General features: G+C 42.0%; 1 protein-coding gene across 1 annotated transcript in view; it reads left to right on the forward strand.

Moving 5' to 3' along the window:
• Window positions 1-16,236, forward strand: part of Ptpn9 (protein tyrosine phosphatase non-receptor type 9) — a 90,258-nt gene extending 74,022 nt beyond the window's left edge. The window contains exons 9-13 of the mRNA XM_059267940.1: window positions 2,593-2,659; window positions 11,457-11,535; window positions 12,687-12,837; window positions 14,635-14,842; window positions 15,762-16,236. Coding sequence (XP_059123923.1) covers window positions 2,593-2,659; window positions 11,457-11,535; window positions 12,687-12,837; window positions 14,635-14,842; window positions 15,762-15,976 — 720 coding nt within the window. The 3' untranslated portion in view covers window positions 15,977-16,236. The remainder of the gene's footprint in view (window positions 1-2,592; window positions 2,660-11,456; window positions 11,536-12,686; window positions 12,838-14,634; window positions 14,843-15,761) is intronic.
• Window positions 16,237-19,936: the final 3,700 nt, after the last annotated feature.

The following is a 19,936-nucleotide window of genomic DNA, read 5'->3' on the forward strand; positions in this document are numbered from 1 at the left end:
CAGGAATGGAGTTTAATGATTGAGTCTCTTGAGTCCAAAATACTTGTTTTTATCTGTTGGTTGACTGAGCCATCTTGCTAACCTATTATCTATATATCTATATATCACCAGTATATAGAACAGTACCTCGCAGGTTTTAAGAAATATTTGTGAGTGAATCCCATTGTACCAGGAGATTATTCTAGTCATGATAAATCTGAGGACCACTGCCCAGTGTATATGTATATATGTGTGTGTGTGTGTGTGTGTGTGTGTGTGTGTGTGTGTGTGTGTGTATACATATGCACATGCAGGTATTGGGAGTATATTTTTGAGTGGGTATATTCACAAATATGAGTAAATCCCAGTATAACATGAGATGATTCTAATTATCCTGTAGTTAATCTGAAGATCATCACCTGACATCACCACTTGACTTTGCTACAAACAATGCCACCAGCTGTTTTCACAGTAAATAGAAACTTATGGCCCTGCCCTTGAGTTTTCTTTTTTGAAGTAAGATGTTGTTATATAGCCAGGCTGGCCTCCTGTCATTTTTTTTTTTTTAAAGATTTATTTATTTATTTATTATGTATACAGCATATATGACTGAAGAGGACACCAGATCTCACTACAGATGGTTGTGAGCCACCATGTGGTTGCTGGGAATTGAACCCAGGACCTCTGGAAGAGTAGTCAGTGCTCTCAACCTCTGAGCCATCTCTCCAGCCCCCATCCTGTCTTAATCTCTAGAATATTGGTTCAGAGATATCTACCACAATACTAGCTTTGATTATTTACTTGTTTATTGACAGGGCTTTTGTAGGCCAGACTGTCCTCAAAATTATGATGTAGTCCAAGATGACCTTGAAATCTGATCTTCCTGCCTCTAGCTCCCAAGGGCTAGGATTACATGTGTACACCAGCATATGCTGTTTTTTGTTTGTTTGTTTTATGATGCTGAGGACTGCTTCGTGCTTGCTAGGAAGTACTCTAACCCCGAGTCATAGCTGCAGCCTAGACTTATGTCTTTTTTTTTTTTTTTTTTTTTTTTTTTAAGTTTTAGGAGTATATTAGTTTGTTCTTCCATTGCTATGATAAACACTGACTTAAAGGAACTTGAGGAAAGAACTTATTTGGTGTATGCTTCCATGTTACAATCCATCATCAGGGGAAGCCAAGGCAAGGACCTGGAGGCAGGACCTGAAGCAGAGACCATGGAGGAGTGTGCCTTACTGGCTTGCCCCTCATGGCTTGCTCAGCCTGCTTTCTTATGAGAGTTATTTTAACGTCTTTCTTTGGGTCTTTGTTCTATTTTGAGGTGTTTTGGTTTTTATTATAAGTTTTCATTTTATTTATTTATTTATTTATTTATTTATTTATGTATTGTTTTTCGAGACAAGGTTTCTCTGTATGGCTTTGTGCCTTTCCTGGAACTCACTTTGTAGACCAGGCTGGCCTCGAACTCACAGAGATCCTCCTGCCTCTGCCTCCCGAGTGCTGGGATTAAAGGCATGTGCCACCACTGCCTGGCAAGTTTTCATTTTAAAGAGAAGATCTCACTGTGTAGCTCTGTTGGCTTAGAACTTACCTGTAGTCAGAAGATTTTCCTGTGTCCTGCCTGGTCCCACAGCTGCTCAGACCCAAGTAACCACACAGAGGCTTATGTTAATTATAACTGCTCGGCCATTAGCTCAGGCTTATTATTGACTAGCTCTTACATTTAATTTAATCCATAATTCTTATCTGTGTTTAGCCACGTGGGTTGGTACCTTTTTTTATTTCTGCCTTGTCATCTTGTTTCCTATGTGTCTGTCTGGCAATTCCTGACTATACCGTTTCTCTTCCCAGAATTCTCCTCATCTGCTTGCCCCGCCTATACTTCCTGCCTGGCTACTGGCCAATCAGCAGTTTATTAAACCAGTGTACAAAAGCATTATCCTGCCAGCAGTAGTGGTGCACACCTTTAATCCTAGCACTCTGGAGGCAGAAGCAGGTGAATCTCTGTGAGTTCGAGGCTAGCCTGCTCTACAGAGCAAGATCCAGGAAAGGCACCAAAACAACACAGAGAAACACTGTCTCGAAAAAGCAAAAAAAAAACAAAACAAAAAACAAAAAACCATTATCCCATAGCACTCACCATTGTAGACAAGGGATAGCCTTTCACCGTGAAGTGATGCTCCAGCCTCTGCCTCTTGAGTGCTGGGATTACAGGCACGGCACTATGTAGGACTTACTTTTTGTCTATGATTTGATGGAAGCGCTGCTATGATAATCTGTGTGTCTGCTATCTATCTATCTATCTATCTATCTATCTATCTATCTATCTATCTATCTGGTTGTTCTAATGCATTTGCTGGAGTGAAACAGTAGCCCACAGAAGCACTCTTCTACTCACCTATACCCTGGCTTCTCTTTACTCCATTTCATTACCAATAAAGGTAATTCACGATTTTTCCCTCCAATGCTGAATTGGCCCTGTTACTTTTCACTTACTGCTTGACAGGAAGAGACTATCCACATCTTGAATTGAACTTACCCAGCACTTACATTATTTTGTGATCCAAATGGTGTGTTCATGCACTTGCAATAATGTTTCCCTTTTATTATTAGACAGATTACATCAATGCCAGTTTCATGGATGGCTACAAGCAGAAGAATGCTTATATTGGTACACAAGGTAAGCTGTTTTAACATTACATGTTGATTTTGTGCCTCCTGCATATGATTCCTCATTTCAGGTGATTTTTTTTTTTAATTTTATTTAATTATATATGTGTGAGTGTTTGGTCTACATGTAAGTCTATGGACCATGTGTATGCCTGGTGTACGCAGAGACCAGAAGAGGGTGTCAGATCTCCTAGACCTGGATCTGGAATTACAGATGGTTGTAAGCTGCCATATGGGTGCTGGGAATCAAACCTGGGTCCTTGGGGAAGGCAGCAGGTGTTCTTCACTTCTGAGCTCTCTTTCCAGCCCCCATGTCCAGCTTTTATATAAGATACTAAATCCAAAATCCAGTCCTCAGGATTGAGCAGCAAACACTCCTAGCTCTTGAGCCATTCTTCCAGCCTCCGATGATTTCTTTTCTTTTTCTTTTTTTCTGGGGTGTTTTTTTTTTCTTTTTTTCCTTTTTTTTCTTTTTTTGTTTTGGTGTTTCACTGTGTATCCCTAGCTGTGCTGGAACTTGCTCTGTAGATGAGGCTGGCCTTGAACTCAGAGATCTACCTGCTTCTACCTGCTGGGATTAAAGGTGTGTGTTACCACACCCAACTCAGGTGGCATCATTTTTAAAGGAAATGTGTTGTGACCACGAATATACAGGTCGTTCATAAAGTTTGGTAGTTGAAGAGAACAGATAAGTTTGGAGTTTCAGTTCCAGACATGCATGGAAACTCACAACAAAGAGAAATACTAGAGATTTAAGTCTATAATGTTATTGCTTGCCAGCAAGCTTTAGGATTGTGTTTTAGTATAGTCATCAAAGAGTGTAGGGCATCAGAACTCAGTAGTTTGCACTCACATACACACATCATGCGCACACAATAAAAATCTGATCCAGGCTGTTGATGTAATTTAGTGATATAGCACATGCCTAGACGGTTTGAATTTCATCTCTATCATTTCAAGAAAATAGTAATAATAATCTAAAGAAATGTGAATCTAATTATAAGTAACAAATCAGTCAAATCCAGATTGTTTAGCACAGTACAAGAAAACATGCTCAGTGTAGGTAGGTATGTTGGTATGTACATGCTTGTAATACCATGACTCAGAGAATCCCAAGTTCAAAGTCTGCCTGTTCTTTATAGTTAATTGGAGGCAAGCCTGAGTTACACAGAGAGACCCTATGTTGAAAAGAAAAAGAAAAAAAAAAAAAAAGCCGGGCAGTGGTGGTGCACGCCTTTAATCCCAGCACTCGGGAGGCAGAGCCGGGCGGATCTCTGTGAGTTCGAGGCCAGCCTGGACTACCAAGTGAGTTCCAGGAAAGGCGCAAAGCTACACAGAGAAACCCTGTCTCGAAAAACCAAAAAAAAAAAAAGAAAAGAAAAGAAAAAAAAGTAATTTGTTCCAATTCTTTAAAGTTAATGTCATGAAAAATGAAAAAAGGAAGAGAACTGTTCTAGATTGCCAAAGAAAGAAAGAAAGAAAGAAAGAAAGTGTGGCTTATGATGTGTCCTCTATAGGGAGAAAGTGGCATTAAGGACAAATTACTGGGACAATTGTAGACTTCCTATCAGTTAAGGTTATATCTGTGTTCTATTGGGTGGTACTGTAATGATATATAAAGGGAATGAACAAATAAATAGATATGCATGTGCATATATAGGTACACACACACACACACACACGCGCACACGCGCGCGCGCATGTGTGGTGGGAGCAAGGTCTCATCTACCTTAAGCTCTTTCATACTTGCTGTGTAGCCAAGGATGACTGAACTCCTCATCCTTCTGCCTCTACCTTCCAATTTCTGGGATAATATGCATGAACTACCATACATGACTCCAGTGGTCTGGTTCTTATATACACATATATGCATACTAGTAATAGTTCTAATAGGTCATCTGTTAAGAATATGTATTATATCTTAGTTATATAATCTCTGGTTATTAAAGTAAATGTGTGAAGTTTTATTGTTGTTGTTTTTTAATTTTTTTTTTGTGTGTGTGTGTGTGTGTGTTTAGTTTAGTTAAGCAAACTGAGGCCCAATTGGTGCCCCGGCCAGCGGGGTATTCAACGGGGAGGGCCGGCGAATGAGAGGGAGAAGAGACAAAAAGAGTGAGAGCAAAACAGGACGTCTGATCAAGCTCCAAAATTTTATTTTACTCTCAAGGCATATATAGGTAGGCAAAGGGGGTTGCGAGCAGGAAGGGACTTAGTAATGGGGGTCGCAAGCAGGAAGGGACTTAATTATGGTCTGTTCGGCTAGCAGGAAGTGTTGCTCTGAAGGTTATCTATCTACCCTTGTCTAACTGCCTAATTGCTTAACTGCAGCTCGTTCACCTGATGTCTGAGAAGAGGTTCTGGTATCTGTGAGAAGAGGTTCTGGTGCAATGGAGACTTAAGCAAGGCCTAGATCTAAGAAAAGAGGAGAGAAGCCCAAATATGGCAGCATGTGTGTCAAGGGTCGCTTAGGCTTATGGCTCCCGTCAAATTGGTTAGCTGACCTTGAAAGTAAAGGTAGTAGCAGAACCAGAATTTGAATCAATGTGTAGCTCAGTAGTTCTTACAAGCCATCTCAGTGGAGTGGTTCTTCTCTGTCAAAGTAAACCACTAACTTTGCATCTACAGACGTCCACTTGTATATGTGTGGTATATGGACACTTGTGAGTATGTTTATTTTTGTGTGGGAGCAGATCTAGAGGAGGATGTCAGGTGACCTCTGTCTTCCTCCACCTTGTTCCTTTGAGACGGGGTCTCTTACTGAACTTGGAGCTAGGCTGGTGGACCTTAAGGTCTAGAGAGCCTTCCTTTCCCTCCCAAGTGCTGGAGTTACAAGCATGTACATCCATGCCTGTCTTTTTTTATGTGAGTTCCTGGGATTCAATTTGAAGTCTTCATGCTTGTGTGGCAAGAACTTTTACCCAATGAGCCATTTCCCCAGCCCCTTTCTTTGTCTTTTGCAGTCAGGGTTTACTGTGAAGCCCTTGTTGGTTTGGAACTTGCTGAATGTGGTGTTCCTCATCTGTGACTCTAGCAGAGGCATGGGCTGCAGAGATGGTGGGTACTAGGAATCAGCTCAGACCCTCACACAGTAAGCACATTACTAACTAAGCAGTTGCTAACTCCTTGGCGATTTTGTTGTTGTTTGTTTGTTTTGAGATAGTGTTCAGGCTGGTCTATAACTCACAGTGATCCTCCTGCCCCAGTCTCCCAAGTCCTAATTACAATCTCCTCCTGGAAATTATAGGCATGAGCCACCATACCCAGCTTCACTAACATCTTTTATTTTAATTTTGTGGTTGTAAAAGGGGTCTTACGTAACCTAGGCTGACCTGGAACTCCCTATATAGTTGAGAATGACTTTGAATTCCTAATGTTGCTGCCTCCTCCTTCCAAGTACTGGGATTACAAGCAGGTCCAGCTTGGACTAACATTTTATAATATTAGAATTTTGTCTTTGCAGGGCTGGTGAGATGGTTTAGTAGTTAAGAGCACTGGCTGCTCTTCCAGAGGTCCCAAGTTCAATTCCCAGCAACCACATGGTGGCTCACTACCATCTAAAATAGGATCTGGTGCCCTCTTCTGGCATGCATGTGTACATGCAGACAGAGCCCTCATACGTAAAAAAATTAATTAATTTAAAAAAAAAGACAAAACAAAAAAACCTATATGCACTAAATTACGGCATACTCAAAATTAACATACCCAATAAGTACGATTATAAAAGTTGTATAATTTTATGCTGTATGGTGTGGCACACACCTTTAATCCTAGCACTCAGGAGGCAGAGGCAGGTGAATCTTTGTGTTTAAGGCCAGCCTGGTCTGCAGAGTGTTTTAGTATAGCCAGAGCTCTTACACAGAGAAACCCTATCTCAGGGGAGGGAGTTTATTTTAGATTTTATTTTACGTGTATGGTTGTATGCTTAATAGGTATTTCTGTATGACATTTGCATGTCTGGTGCCAGTGAAAGCCAGATGAGGTATTGGACCCCTGAAATGACAGTTACAGATGGTTGTGAACCGCCATGGTCATGCTGGGACTGAAACTCAGGTCCTATGGGAGATCAGCTAGCACTCCTAACTACTGAGCTCTCTCTCCACTCTCCAGAGTTGTAGGTTTTGTCATGGAAAGGTACATAAAATAAGATTTACTATTGCGGGGGGGGGGGGGGCAGGGGTGCGGTGGGGTGAGGAAGGCTTATTTGTTAACTGTTTTATTTGCCTGTATCTATAAGTTTTCATAGAGTCTTGGAGATGCTGCAAAATGTTAACATTATCTAGGAGTTAATTAATGAGTTTTATCTTCATTTTCTAAATATATCACAACAGATATGCATTACTATAATATGAACATGAAGAAGGCAATAAAAACACTTTTCTGTAGCTCTAAACTCCAGTCTTACCCAAATGCTACTAGTACCTCTCACACATATTAGAACCCCACCCCACCCCACCCCCAGTTCTGGTGATCAAACCCCGGGCCTTACATAGGACAAGCAAGTGTTCTACCACTGACCCACATGCACTCTCATATACTTTATTTTTTATATTCAGACCATTAGCAATGGCTAAGTAAGGATGATACTAGCTGGAGATAGAGGCAGTAGAATCATAAGTTTATGACTGACATGTGCCACATAGTGAGACTTTGTCACAAAAGACCCCCTAAACCCAAAACTATTGTTAGAAATGGGACAGCTTAGCAGTCAGAATATCTGATAAACCAGATAAAAAATCCAAAGTAGGTAGGTAGAGAGACTTAACTTCCTTAAAGGCACAAGAGAAAGATTTAGAAGAAAAAGGTAAGTTCCCCATATTAGGATCTCTCTTCTTACTTTTGCAGCTGGTGATTGAACCCAGAGCTCTGGGCATGCTAAGCATAAGCTCTATCACTAAGCTATACTGCCTTCTCTCTGTCCTGATCATTCAAAATTCTTTTCCTTATTTTTATTATATAAATGTATTTTGCCTGAATTTATGTCTGTGTACCACATACGTGCATTGTCTACAGAAGTCAGAAAAGGGCATCAGATCCTCTGGAATTGGAGCGGTTGGGAGCTACTTACTATGTGGGTGCCAGGAACCGAAGCTGGATCCTCTGAAGGAACATATACACTGAGCTATCTCTCCAGCTCTGAAATAATACCCTTTTATCCATCTCTGTCTGTCTGTCTGTCTGTCTGTCTGTCTGCCTTTGTTGAGATACAGTCTGCCTTTGTAGAATAGGCTGGCACTCCTCTCACCTCTTTTCTCTGTTTTTGTTTTTAAAGATTTATTTTATTCTTGTTGTACATGTATGAGTTTAGTTTAGTTTTGTTTAGTTTTGTTTTTTTGATTATTGAGACAGGGTTTTTCTGTGTACTTTTGGTGCCTGTGCTGGATCTTGCTCTGTAGACCAGGCTGGCCTCAAACTCACAGAGACCTGCCTGGCTCTGCCTCAGGAGTGCTGAGGTTAAAGTCATGTGCCACCACTGCCCTGCTATGTATGAGTGTTTTGCTTGCATGCATGTAAATGCATGCATGCTGTGACCATGGCTTCCAGAAGACAGCATCAGGTCCCCTGGAACTGGAGGGACAGATGGTGGTGAGCCACCATGTGGGTGCTATTGTCAGGCATTTGTTACCCCAGCACTAGGGAGGCAGAGATAGGAGGATCTCTGGGGCTTGGGCTATCCACCCTAACCTAATCGGCAGGTCCCAATGAGAGAACCTGTCTCAAAACAACAATATCACTAAACCCAAACCAGTGTGGACAGCAGTGGATTCAGTGAGCATACATGAGTGGCTATTTGAACACATGTACACTCTTTCAATCTTTCACACATAAAATGTTACTGCTTACAAAAAGACTTTCACAGAAATAGTGGAACCAGTGGTCTTTCCATTCCAGATTATCCTTGATATTACCCTGCTTCTCTGAAAATGGAGAGGGAAAACACTGGGAAGTCCTAAAGAATCATCTTGAGAAGTTGTTAAAGAGTACTTATCATTGTGCAGGTTCTAATTAGAAAAGGACAATTTCACAAATGGCATTTGCCCTTCATACCCTATTTACTGAAATGGGGATTTTCTTAAATGTCTGATGTAAGATGCTATAATTTAAATGGTTAAAGTATTTAGGACCAGCCATGTCATCCAGAGTTTAGGGGAGAGGAAGTCCCTTGAGTGTCCTGATCAAAAAGAGCCCGGAGGAAGATTCAGCACTTAAAAATAGATAGAGGGGCTGGAGAGATGGTTCAGCATTTGCTGCTCTCCCAGAGGAGCAGAGTTCAGTTCCCAGTAACTATATGGGGAGGCTCATAACTGCCTGTAACTCTAGGTCTAGGGACTCTGACACCCTCTTCTGACCTCTGCAGGTACCCACACACATTTGGAATGAACTCCTACAGAGAAGCACACACATACACATACATAAAAATGTAATAAATCTGAACAAATGTATAAAAATGGAATGGTATTATAGGTGAGGGAGACAATACAAAGGAATAGACTCAGAGAGATACAGTGCTGTATTACGATGAAGCTATTTTTTAGTATTAAACTGTAAGGGGAAAGAGATATTCTGAAAAAATACGTTAGAATGGTATTAGTAACTTAGAAAAAAAATGATAAAGTCCTCATGGCAGTGAAACTTAGTATAAGGAGCAGGGGAGACGGCAGGCATTAAAAGATAAAAGCAAAAAAATTACCAGAATTCACTTGACACCTTCTGTAAATGATGGGAATGGGTGTGTTAAAGTTGACTTCAACTGTTGAGAAGAATAGATAAGTACCAGTATTGGGGTGAGTGAAATGGCTCAGACCGTAAAGGTGCTTGTGGTACAGGACTGGTGACCTGAATCGAATCTCATGGACCCCTATAAGGTGGGAGGAGAAAACAGACTTCAAATACAAGTTCTCTGCATTAGGGTCCTCTGACATCCATCCACATGTGCACCGTGGCACACCCGCTTCCCCTCCCCCACTTACTAACAGAAACAATAGGGGTGATAATAGTTTTAACAAAGCATACTAGAAGTCTTATTAGAGATAAGAAAATTGAGAAAGAACGCTGGGCATGGTGGCATGTGCCTAATGTCTGCACACTGGCAGCTGAGGCAGAAGGATCCCAAGTTTGAGGCCTGTCTGAGCTATACAGTAAGACCTTGTCTCAAAAAAGGAAAAGGGAAGGAGGGAGGGTAAGTACATAAGCAAGTTGAAGGATCACATGAGTTTTGAAGACTAGGTCCCAGTCAGAAAGGATTTGAGACAGTGCTTTAGTAGTTCATGTGTTATGAGAAACAGATGGCTCAGTGACACTCTCACTATAGATGTGCTTGCTGAGGCTCTGGGGGTCGCTAACAATGCTTCCTGCATGGAGCTCACTTAGACATCTTTATAACATGAACATTCCGTTTCCTTTTATTTTTCGTGAATTTTCATTTTATTTATCTTTAAAATTTTATTTTATTTTATTTTATTTTATTTTATTTTATTTTATTTTATTTTATTTATTTTTTTTTTTTTTGGTTTTTCGAGACAGGGTTTCTCTGTGTAGCTTTGCGCCTTTCCTGGAACTCGCTTCGTAGACCAGGCTGGCCTCGAACTCAGAGATCCACCTGCTTCTGCCTCCCGAGTGCTGGGATTAAAGGCGTGTGCCACCACCACCCGGCATAAAAATAAAATTTTAGCCGGGAGGTGGTGGCACACGCCTTTAATCCCAGCACTCGGGAGGCAGAGGCAGGCGGATCTCTGTGAGTTCGAGGCCAGCCTGGGCTACGAAGCGAGTTCCAGGAAAGGCGCAAAGCTACACAGAGAAACCCTGTCTCGAAAAACCAAAATCAATCAATCAATCAATAAATAAATTTTATGTGTATACGTATTTTGCCTGCTTGTATGTCTAGCACCACATGCATGCAGTGCCCACCGAGACCAGAAGAGGGCATCATATCCTCCTGAACTAATGTTAGGAATGCTTTTAGCTGCCCCATGGTTGCTTGGAATTCAACCCAGTTCCTTTGCAAGATCAAAAACTGGTCTTTTTTTTTTTAATTACATTTATTTATTTTTAAATTTATTTATTTTTATTTTATGTGCATTGGTGTTTTGCCTGCATGTATGTTTGTGTGAGGGTGTCAGATCTTGGAGTTATAGACAGTTGTAAACTGCCGTGTGGGTGCTGGGAATTGAACCCAGGTCCTCTGGAAGAACAACATGTGCTCTTAACCACTGTACCATCTCTCCAGTCCCCCAAAAGTGGTCTTAACCACTGGTTTCTCTAGCCCTGATTTGTTTTATTTTTAATCATGTATATGCATGTTTGTATGTGGGTATGTGCATGTGAGTGCCAAGTTCCTGTGGATGTCAGAAGAGGGTGTTGGATCCCTTGGAGATGGAGTTGCAGACTGTGAGACACCTCATATAGGTGCTGGGAGTTGAATTTCGGTCCTCTGCAAAAGCAGTATGAGTTTTCAACTGCTGAGCCACCTCTCCAGCCCTATCATTCTGTGTTTCTAATACTCACTCATATAGACATGTTATGGTTGGTTTGAGGACCTCTGATTAAGCAGAAACAAGAACAGGGAATTTGTTGTGGCTCATATGAATACTTGTAACTGCAGCACTTGGGAGGTAGAGACCTGAGGAACAGGCGTTCAGGGTCATGCTGGAGTACATAGTGAGTCTGAGTCTATGAGAGACCCTATCAGAAAAACAGTAACAACAGAAGAAAGAAAAGCAGGGAGCTCACATCTGTGCTTTGGAGTTCCTATTTGGAAGAAAGACAGGAGTGTTTCTGAAGCGCCTGTTCTTTGTCTTCTTTCATTCCAGGCCCTTTGGAGAATACCTATCGTGACTTCTGGCTCATGGTTTGGGAGCAAAAAGTTTTGGTGATTGTAATGACTACCCGGTGAGTTAGTCTTCTTTTTTCCATAGACTCCCTGCCTCTACCCTGACCGTATGCTTGAGTGACTAGGAAAGCCATGGCATCTCTAGTTAACATGCTAGGGCACGGTGGAGAAAGGGCTAGCCTTTAGATACTTAATCCTAGTTCTAGGGACCCAGTGCTAATTAAAGCCTGGCTCCTGGCCGACTTCCCTAATGGAAGTGCTGTGAAGCAGAAGCAGCTCACCTTTAAGCTGGCTCTTGTCTCAAGAGGAAAGATGTCTTCCTGGCTGCTGAATTAACAGGTCGCTTTGCTTTTCATATCCTGCTTTCTTTGACTGCTTTCCTCTTCATAGCTACCTGTAAGGGAACAGAGAAAAGAGTTGAAACATGAGGCAGGAAGTTCTGAATGAAGGGTTGTTTTTGAAATTTGGCAATTCTGCCAAATTTAAGGAATTTCAGTTTTTATTAGTTTCATCATTAATTATAACCTATTTCAGATGAGGAAGAATGAAAAGATGATGGCTGGGCAGTGGTGGTGCATGCCTTTAATCCCAGCACTTGGGAGGCCTAGGCAGGCGAATCTCTGCATTTAAGGCCAGCCTGGTCTATAGAGTGAGTTCCAGGATGGCCAGGGCTACACAGAGAAACCCTGTCTCAAATATCGAAAGGAAGGTAGGAAGGAAGGAAGACAAAATGTTTGCTCAGTTTCCTTCCTCAGGGCACTGTTAACTGCCATCTGTAGTCAAGAGAAGTACCACTTCAAAGTATTCTGCGGCCATGGAGAAATGGTGAGATGAAGTCTATGGACCTCTTAGTCATGCCCATGAGTTGTTTTTCCCTGTCCTGTCTCAGCCAAGCACCCTCAGTGGAGAAGAAACTGAGCAGTGGCTTAGGTCTGGTCCTTACTATGTTTCTGCTGCTGTATTCATCTCAGTTTAGTGAGAAGACAGTCAATGCACCATGCATGTCTGCCAATTGGACATGTGTAGGAACTTTAGCTGTTTTAACATCTGCTTAGAATGGGGAGTTTCCCTTCTGTTTTTGCTGAGTATCAGTAGTAGACTTCGGGAGTAGTGCGGGTGACATTGCCGCCCAGGAGCTCAGCAGTTTGTGGTGGGAAGAAGCTCATTGCTGGTGAAGAGTGAAGGCTTAATTTGCTCTGTTTGTCTTCAGCTTTGAGGAAGGCGGCAGGAGAAAATGTGGCCAATATTGGCCTTTAGAGAAAGACTCTCGGATCCGATTTGGCTTCCTCACGGTGACTAATCTAGGAGTGGAGAACATGAACCATTATAAGAAAACGACTCTAGAAATTCACAACACAGAGGTAAATGTAGCTTTCAATTTTCTCAGTGTTTTTAAACTAGGGAAGCTCCTTTAAAGAGATTCTCATTGAGCGTGGTGATGCATACTTTTAATCTTAGCACTCAGCAAGAAAAGGCAGGTGGATATCTGTGAGTTCAATGTCAGCCTGGCCTAAGTAGGAGTTCCAGGCCATCCAGGACTACATATTGAGTTCCTGTCTCAACAAAACAAAAACAGAAAAAGAAAATTTCTAGAGAGAATAGGCAGGATTTTATGGAGGTTATAAACTGCTTTTTGCTTTTTCTGTAAACAAATTAAAGATACTCAATTTAAAAAAGCCAGTTATGTGGAGCATGCCTTTAATCCCAGCACTCCAGAGACAGAGGCAGGTGTATCTCTATGAGTTCAAGGCCAGCCTGATCTACATAGTAAGTTCCAAGCCAATGCTACATAGACACACACATACACATATCCCTTCCAAAAATAGATATTCAACTCAGAACTTATATAGTCATTGTCTCAATACAAGAGTGGCATTAAAGAGAAATAAAACTTTCAACATTGGGAATCTGGGTCTTAAGCCATGCTTATTATCCTATCATGCAGGAGGCTGAGCCAAGATTACAAGTTTGAAAACAGCCTGGACTACATAATATGGATCTTGTCTCAGAGTACTACAATAAGGGGCTAGAGAGATGATGGCTGAGCTGTTAGAGTCCTTGCTACTCTATCATGAGATGGAGAGTCAGATCATGGCACCTGTGCACCAGCTGGGAGTCCCATGCATGCTTATCAACAACTCTGATGGAGGTAGAGGCAAGAGGATTCCTGGGCTTTCTGGCTTATAGGCTAGCTTTGGCTACATGAACTCCAGGTTTAGAGAGAGACTCAAAGGAACAGACAGAATGTGTTAGAGGAGGACACCTGATGTCTTCCTCCCGCTTGCATGTGTACATATGCACACATGTACATACACCCATACACATAGATGTAAATGCACACACAAATGGAGTAAGTCAGTAAGTAGATAAATATGTTATTGTTCTATTTTGAGACAGTGTCTCTCACTGTAGCCTTGGCTGGCCTGGAGCTCACTATATAGATAGACCAGGCTGGGCTCAAAGTCATAGAAATCTGTCTGCCTGCCTCTGCCTACTGCATTCTGGGATTTAGAGGTGTGTTCCACCATGCCTAGCAAATTTTTTTTTTTTGATATTACAATTTAATTACAACATTTCTCCCTTTCCTTTCTTCCCTCTATAAACCTTCCTTGTTCTTCAAATGCATAGCTTTTTCCACTAATTGTTATTGCATGCATATACATATTCGTGTATGTGTTATTGCATGCATATATATATTTGTATACATATTATATTCCTAAATATAACCTGTTGAGTCCATATAACTACTTGTATTATGTTTGCAGAACTGACTGTTGGGCAATGGACAACTAGTTGGTATGCACTATCCTGGGGAAGACCACTTCTTTGGCTAAAACAAAACAAAACAAAACGTTTTTCTTTTAGCTACAAAAATAAACAAGAAATATGGGTCCTACAATATAGTGATCTGTCTTCCCAAAAGCCCTTCCTGCAGGTTTGAGGTAGAGAAGCAATTGTGATGAGAGCAGAAGACAGGACTTTGTGATCCAAATGCTAAGGTGTTAAGAACCTGCAAAAACCTAGGGTAGTCAGAGTAGATGGGAATGACGGCATTAACTTTTGCTTCTTTCTTTCTTTCTTTCTTTCTTTCTTTCTTTCTTTCTTTCTTTCTTTCTTTTTCTTTCTTTCTTTTCTTTTTTTTTTTTTTTTAATGTAAGGAGCGGCAGAAACGCCAGGTGACCCACTTCCAGTTCCTGAGCTGGCCAGATTATGGTGTCCCTTCCTCCGCAGCTTCTCTCATTGACTTTCTGAGAGTGGTCAGAAAGCAGCAGAGCCTGGCTGTCGGCAGCCTGGGGGCACGGTCCAAAGGGCAGTGCCCTGAGCCACCCATCGTGGTACACTGCAGTGCAGGCATCGGCAGGACAGGTACTGTACCTCCTACACTGGTGCCGGTGGGGGGAGAGGAGGGGGAACTCATTCAGTCCCTTGGTGGCAAACTGCTGTGATAATCACTCTTTAATGTCCTTTTGTATTCTTTGTGCTGGGGATACTACTTGTCAAAATATATAATTAACAAAGCAAGTTCTTGGAATTGTTTTATACTTTCCATCATCATGGTCTTCTTTCTGACCTTGTCAACTCTGTTAGCACCATGATTGTGATCCCCAGAGAGATTAGCTGGCCCTCCCCTGGGAGCCTCTTCTCCCTGTGCTGGTCTTGTCTTTCCCTCCCCTTTCTTGTGGTTTTTTTTTTTTTTGTTTTGTTTTTTTGTTTTTTTGTTTTTGTTTTTGTTTTTGTTTTTGAGGCCAGTCTTACTATGAAGTCTGATCTGACCTGGAATCCACAGCAATCCTTTTGCCTTAACCTCCCAAATCATGGGATTATAAGCTTGTACCGTCTTACGTGGCTTCTATGTTCTTCATTATGGAGCTGATTAATAGCTTTGGCTTGATGGGGTGTGTGCTGTATGAGCTGCTGGCTCTATGAGTTCAGAGGTCCCCTTTGGGAGAAAAATCAGGACAGCTGTGTGGTAGACCTGTGGAGAGTACAAGCTCTGGAAACTGGCTGTGGAAGCACTGTTGCTCTGATGGTATGGAAGCCGGAAGTTCCTCTGCATTACTTACCTACTTCCTCATCTTGTTACCCCATGTATGTTCTGAGAAACAGGAGACTCTGTCATTTCTCTGGCCTTTAGCACAGCCTGCGATACTTTAAGGCCTAAGTCCTCTTGCTGTCAGACCCTTTCTTTGCCTTTGAATTCATCCATTCAGTCTTGCAAGGTGATTTGGTAAAAGGAAGAATATGAAGGAGGAACAGTCATGTGACTATTTCCTTTCTTCTTCAGGTACCTTCTGCTCACTGGACATCTGCCTGGCACAGCTGGAGGAGCTTGGCACCCTTAATGTGTTCCAGACAGTGTCACGCATGAGGACCCAGAGGGCCTTCAGTATCCAGACCCCTGAGCAGTACTACTTTTGCTACAAGGCCATTCTGGAGTTTGCAGAGAAGGAAGGCATGGTTCCCTCGGGTCACAGCCTGTTGGCCATGGAGGGTCAATAACTGTTCCACGAGTTTCCACCTGCTGGCCAGCCTTCCTTAAACTACCCTGGACACCGCTGAGCCTCTAGGTTGCCATCAGTTATGCTGAAGCCATGGATCAACCTCTTTCTCGTGTCTCCCAGCGCACATGTGCACGCAAGGCAGCCTTTCCCTTTGGCTAGATCATGTGGTGCAATTGCCACTAGAAAGGGCCAGCAGCAATGTGTTCTTAATTCACCTGCTATTGAACTGTGCCTTATTAAAACCAAATTGTGGCTGTTGATTTTTGCCAGGGTCCCTGAGGTAAGTGGGGAAGGAACCCCTATCTCCCAATGCCATTCTTCTTCTAGAAGTCTCCTCCTTCCCTCTGCTAGGATTTGACAGGGAGGTTTGGTGAGCATTCACCTTCCTGCCCAGAGAGCTTGACCAAGTTACATATTCTAGAGAATGTCCCGAGTGCCAAGCACGTTTATACATAGGGCGTGTATTCCAGTCTTTTCTGTCATTCTGTGTGTGTGCGCGTGTACTTACGTGTATGGATCCATATGTATGTGTGTATATAATATATACTGTATGTGATAATATGGTTGTATTCTATAAATACATATACACACAGATACTCTTTGTAGAAGTTCCTGGGGCTTCATGTTGCAGTTGAGCATTCCTTGCTTCTTGGACCCTGCTGATCAGTCTGGACTAGCTGGGGTTGGGGATCATGCTCATGTCGTCAGACAGCAGTGAGAGAAGACACCACACACTTTTCCCAGGCCACAGGCCCTCTTCCTTACTGGTACCTTTCCCTCTGGACTCTATGCTTGTGGGAGTCAAAAATACTGACTTATGGTAACACTGGTTCAGTTTCGCATGGGTTGTCCTTCATCTAACAAATTCTGTTTACTTTGCTGATTTGGGGAACAGACCTCCACTGTGATTCCAGACTCTGTCTTATTACCCCAGCATTGGGGGGTCCAAGGCTAGAGATGAATTTACAGAGCTGCCAGAGCCAAAACTAATCGGTACGAAGTCTTAGAAGAAAGAAGGAGAATCCTGGAGTGAATGAGAGGAACCTACTATGAAATTCCCTTCCTGGGAAGACAAACTGGGGCCCTTTTTTTTTTGTTGGTGACCCCTTTCTTTATGCAACTCTTCCTTGTCTACTGAGATGCCCAGCTCTCCCTGCCTACTAGCCTGCCAGATCCTAGACCTCAAACTGGAAGGGTTCTCTGTCCTTATAAAGTATACTCCCCTTGGCTGGATGAGGTAGTTCCTGTAATCACTGGTTCCCTGCCCATCCAACTTGTTCCTGTCTTTTTCCAGTCTGATTCACCAGGAATGGAATCAAGCGTTCTCAACACTCAGTGTTCCTACAAAACCCCACTGAACCCCTAAGCCTTTCCCTACTCCAGATGATGAGGTTGGCAGCTGGTCAGACCCAATAATTTTATACTGTAATAAGATCTTTGAATGTGTATATTCTTATTTTTTACAATCATTTCATTTTGTATTTAACATCAATGGACTGAATCAGATTCAGTAAATAATTGTAATGTTCATATTCAATATCTTATAGTGGTACAGTTTTGTATTTACATATAAATATATCAACATGATTAAACCCTTTTAGCTTCATCAATTTAGCAGTCTGTGGTTGGGAAGGTGAGGAGGGAGTCCAGGAGCTGGTTCTGGACAGATGGGGTGGCAAGGAGGGATCCAAAGCTTCCAATGAGACTCAGTTCTGAGAGGCACCTGCCATGTCTGTGGCTAGGGTCTTAGCTTTGGACAAACTGAATCCTTGTTGTATGGTCATCTTAGTGCTAACTGTTTTGTCCCTTATGTCACTTCACTGAAACGTCACAATTCTAGTGAGTATCCTCTGTCCTTCCTACACATCCTTCTTCCATTTCTCCAGTGTTGGGATTACAGACATGTGCTACCTCATCAGGTATCTTTCACCTAATTATAAAGGAGAAACATGTAAATGATATAATAATGTAATGTATAAATGAGAAAGGTGAGGTCCAGAGGAATACAATGATTTGGTCTAAAACTGTAACCCAAACTGTCTCTTGACATCAGATCTGGAGTGGTGCTTGTCTTTAGAGACTGTTAGGATTTTTTGTTGTTGTTCTGTTCCTCTTAGAGTATAATTGGTTTGAAAACTCTAGGACAGTTCATGGTTTTGTTTCGTTTGTGTGTTTTGTTTGTTTGTTTGAGACAGGATCTTACCACATAGGCAGTTTTTGAACTCAGGCCAATTCTCCTACCTCAGTCACCCAAGGGCTGGGATTATAAGGCATATACTGCCTCACCCAGCTTAGGTAAATTGACCTTGAGCTCATTGCCTTGTAGTGGACTTGAAAGATCACAGAATTGGTGACATTCTCCCAGATGGGGATCTCTTGTCTATCCTCAGATCTGCACAGTACCAAAGGGGCCATGCTTCCAGAGAAACCCCACCAACCCTGTCCTGCTAGTCTTTCTCTTGGAGTAGAATAAGAAGCATTGGCCTTATAGGGACACTCTTCATATCACGTGTTTTGTACCCATTAGCCAGTGACACGCTGCCCCATTGGAGCAGCTATGGCCTGCAACATGCAAATATTAGGGTGTTGTAAATAACAATAATAACAAACAACATTCAGTGGAAACCCACCATATTCTAGGTCCTGTTCAGAGTACTCTATAGATTTTAACACATTCACTCTCAACAACTACTTGAAAATAGGTACTGACAGAAGAAAAGAATTGCCAGGCGGTGGTGGCACATGCCTTTAATCCCAGCACTCAGGAGGCAGAGTCAGGCGGATCTCTGTGAGTTCGAGGCCAGCCTGGGCTACAAAGTGAGTTCCAGGAAAGGCGCAAAGCTACACAGAGAAACCCTGTCTCAAAAAAAAAAAAAAAAAAAAGAAGAAAAGAATTAAAATACCATAATGTTAATTTGCTATGCTGTATATCAAAGACCCCATTAGAAGTTTCTAGGGATCTGTTTCTTGATATGCCAGCACATTTTTCTTGATGTTTTTACTTTAACCAAACCTCAACTGTTGGATGTTGTGGAACTCGACTGTGATCTCAGTATTGGAGAGGTAGAGGCAAGTTGATTAGGAGTTCAAGGCCAATGTTGGCTATACTGGTAGTAGGAGCCCAGCCCGGGCTACGTGAGACATTTGTCTGAAGAAGAAGAAGAAAAAGTGGTAGCAGATTAAGATAGAATCTGTAAAATTTGAAATCAAAGATATGCTGAATTAGATTACAGAAATACTTAGGGTTTGCAAAATATACAGGAAACAAGCATTAACAATAAAAAGCCTTGAAGAGGTAATTCAAAACTGTTATTTGTTCAAACATGCTGTAACTTTGCCCTGTAAATTGCTCAATTCAAAGTTGTGCACTAGTTCCTGGATGCAAGTTCCTGGGCCCACCAGTTGGTAGTTGAGTGACTAGAGGTGCCCTAGGCTTTTGGAGTCTTAGTTTGCTCATGTCTCAGATTCTGGTCACAACCAATGTCGTCTCCTGAATATTCAGTAAAACCCCTGAGAGAAGAGGATTCAGTAGTTTTCACCAGACTGCTATTATGAATAGTGTTATCTTTATTAGTATTGAAATTAAAAAAAAATTTGGTGGCTTTTAAAATTTTTTTAGAAAATAATTTAGTACATGTATGTACATGGGTACTTGCTTGCCATGGTGCACAGATAGAAGTCAAGAGGATAATTCTCACCTTGCACCGTGATGAGGTAGGTTGTTTCTCTTTGTCTGCCATGCTGTATATTCCAGGCGAGATGACTGTGTGGCTTCCAGACTGTTATCCTTTCTCTTCCACTCATCTCTCCCATGAGTGTTGGGATTACAGATGCACGCCAGCATTTTATCTAGGTTCCAGGGATCAAATGGAGGTGGTCAGATTTTCTAGGCTAGCTAGTATCTTCATCCATGGAGGCATCTCCCCTGCTCTAATTGTTTGAACTTTAAAATTTTTTA

The sequence above is a fragment of the Peromyscus eremicus genome, chromosome 7, assembly GCF_949786415.1.
Source record: "Peromyscus eremicus chromosome 7, PerEre_H2_v1, whole genome shotgun sequence".
Lineage (NCBI taxonomy): Eukaryota > Metazoa > Chordata > Mammalia > Rodentia > Cricetidae > Peromyscus > Peromyscus eremicus.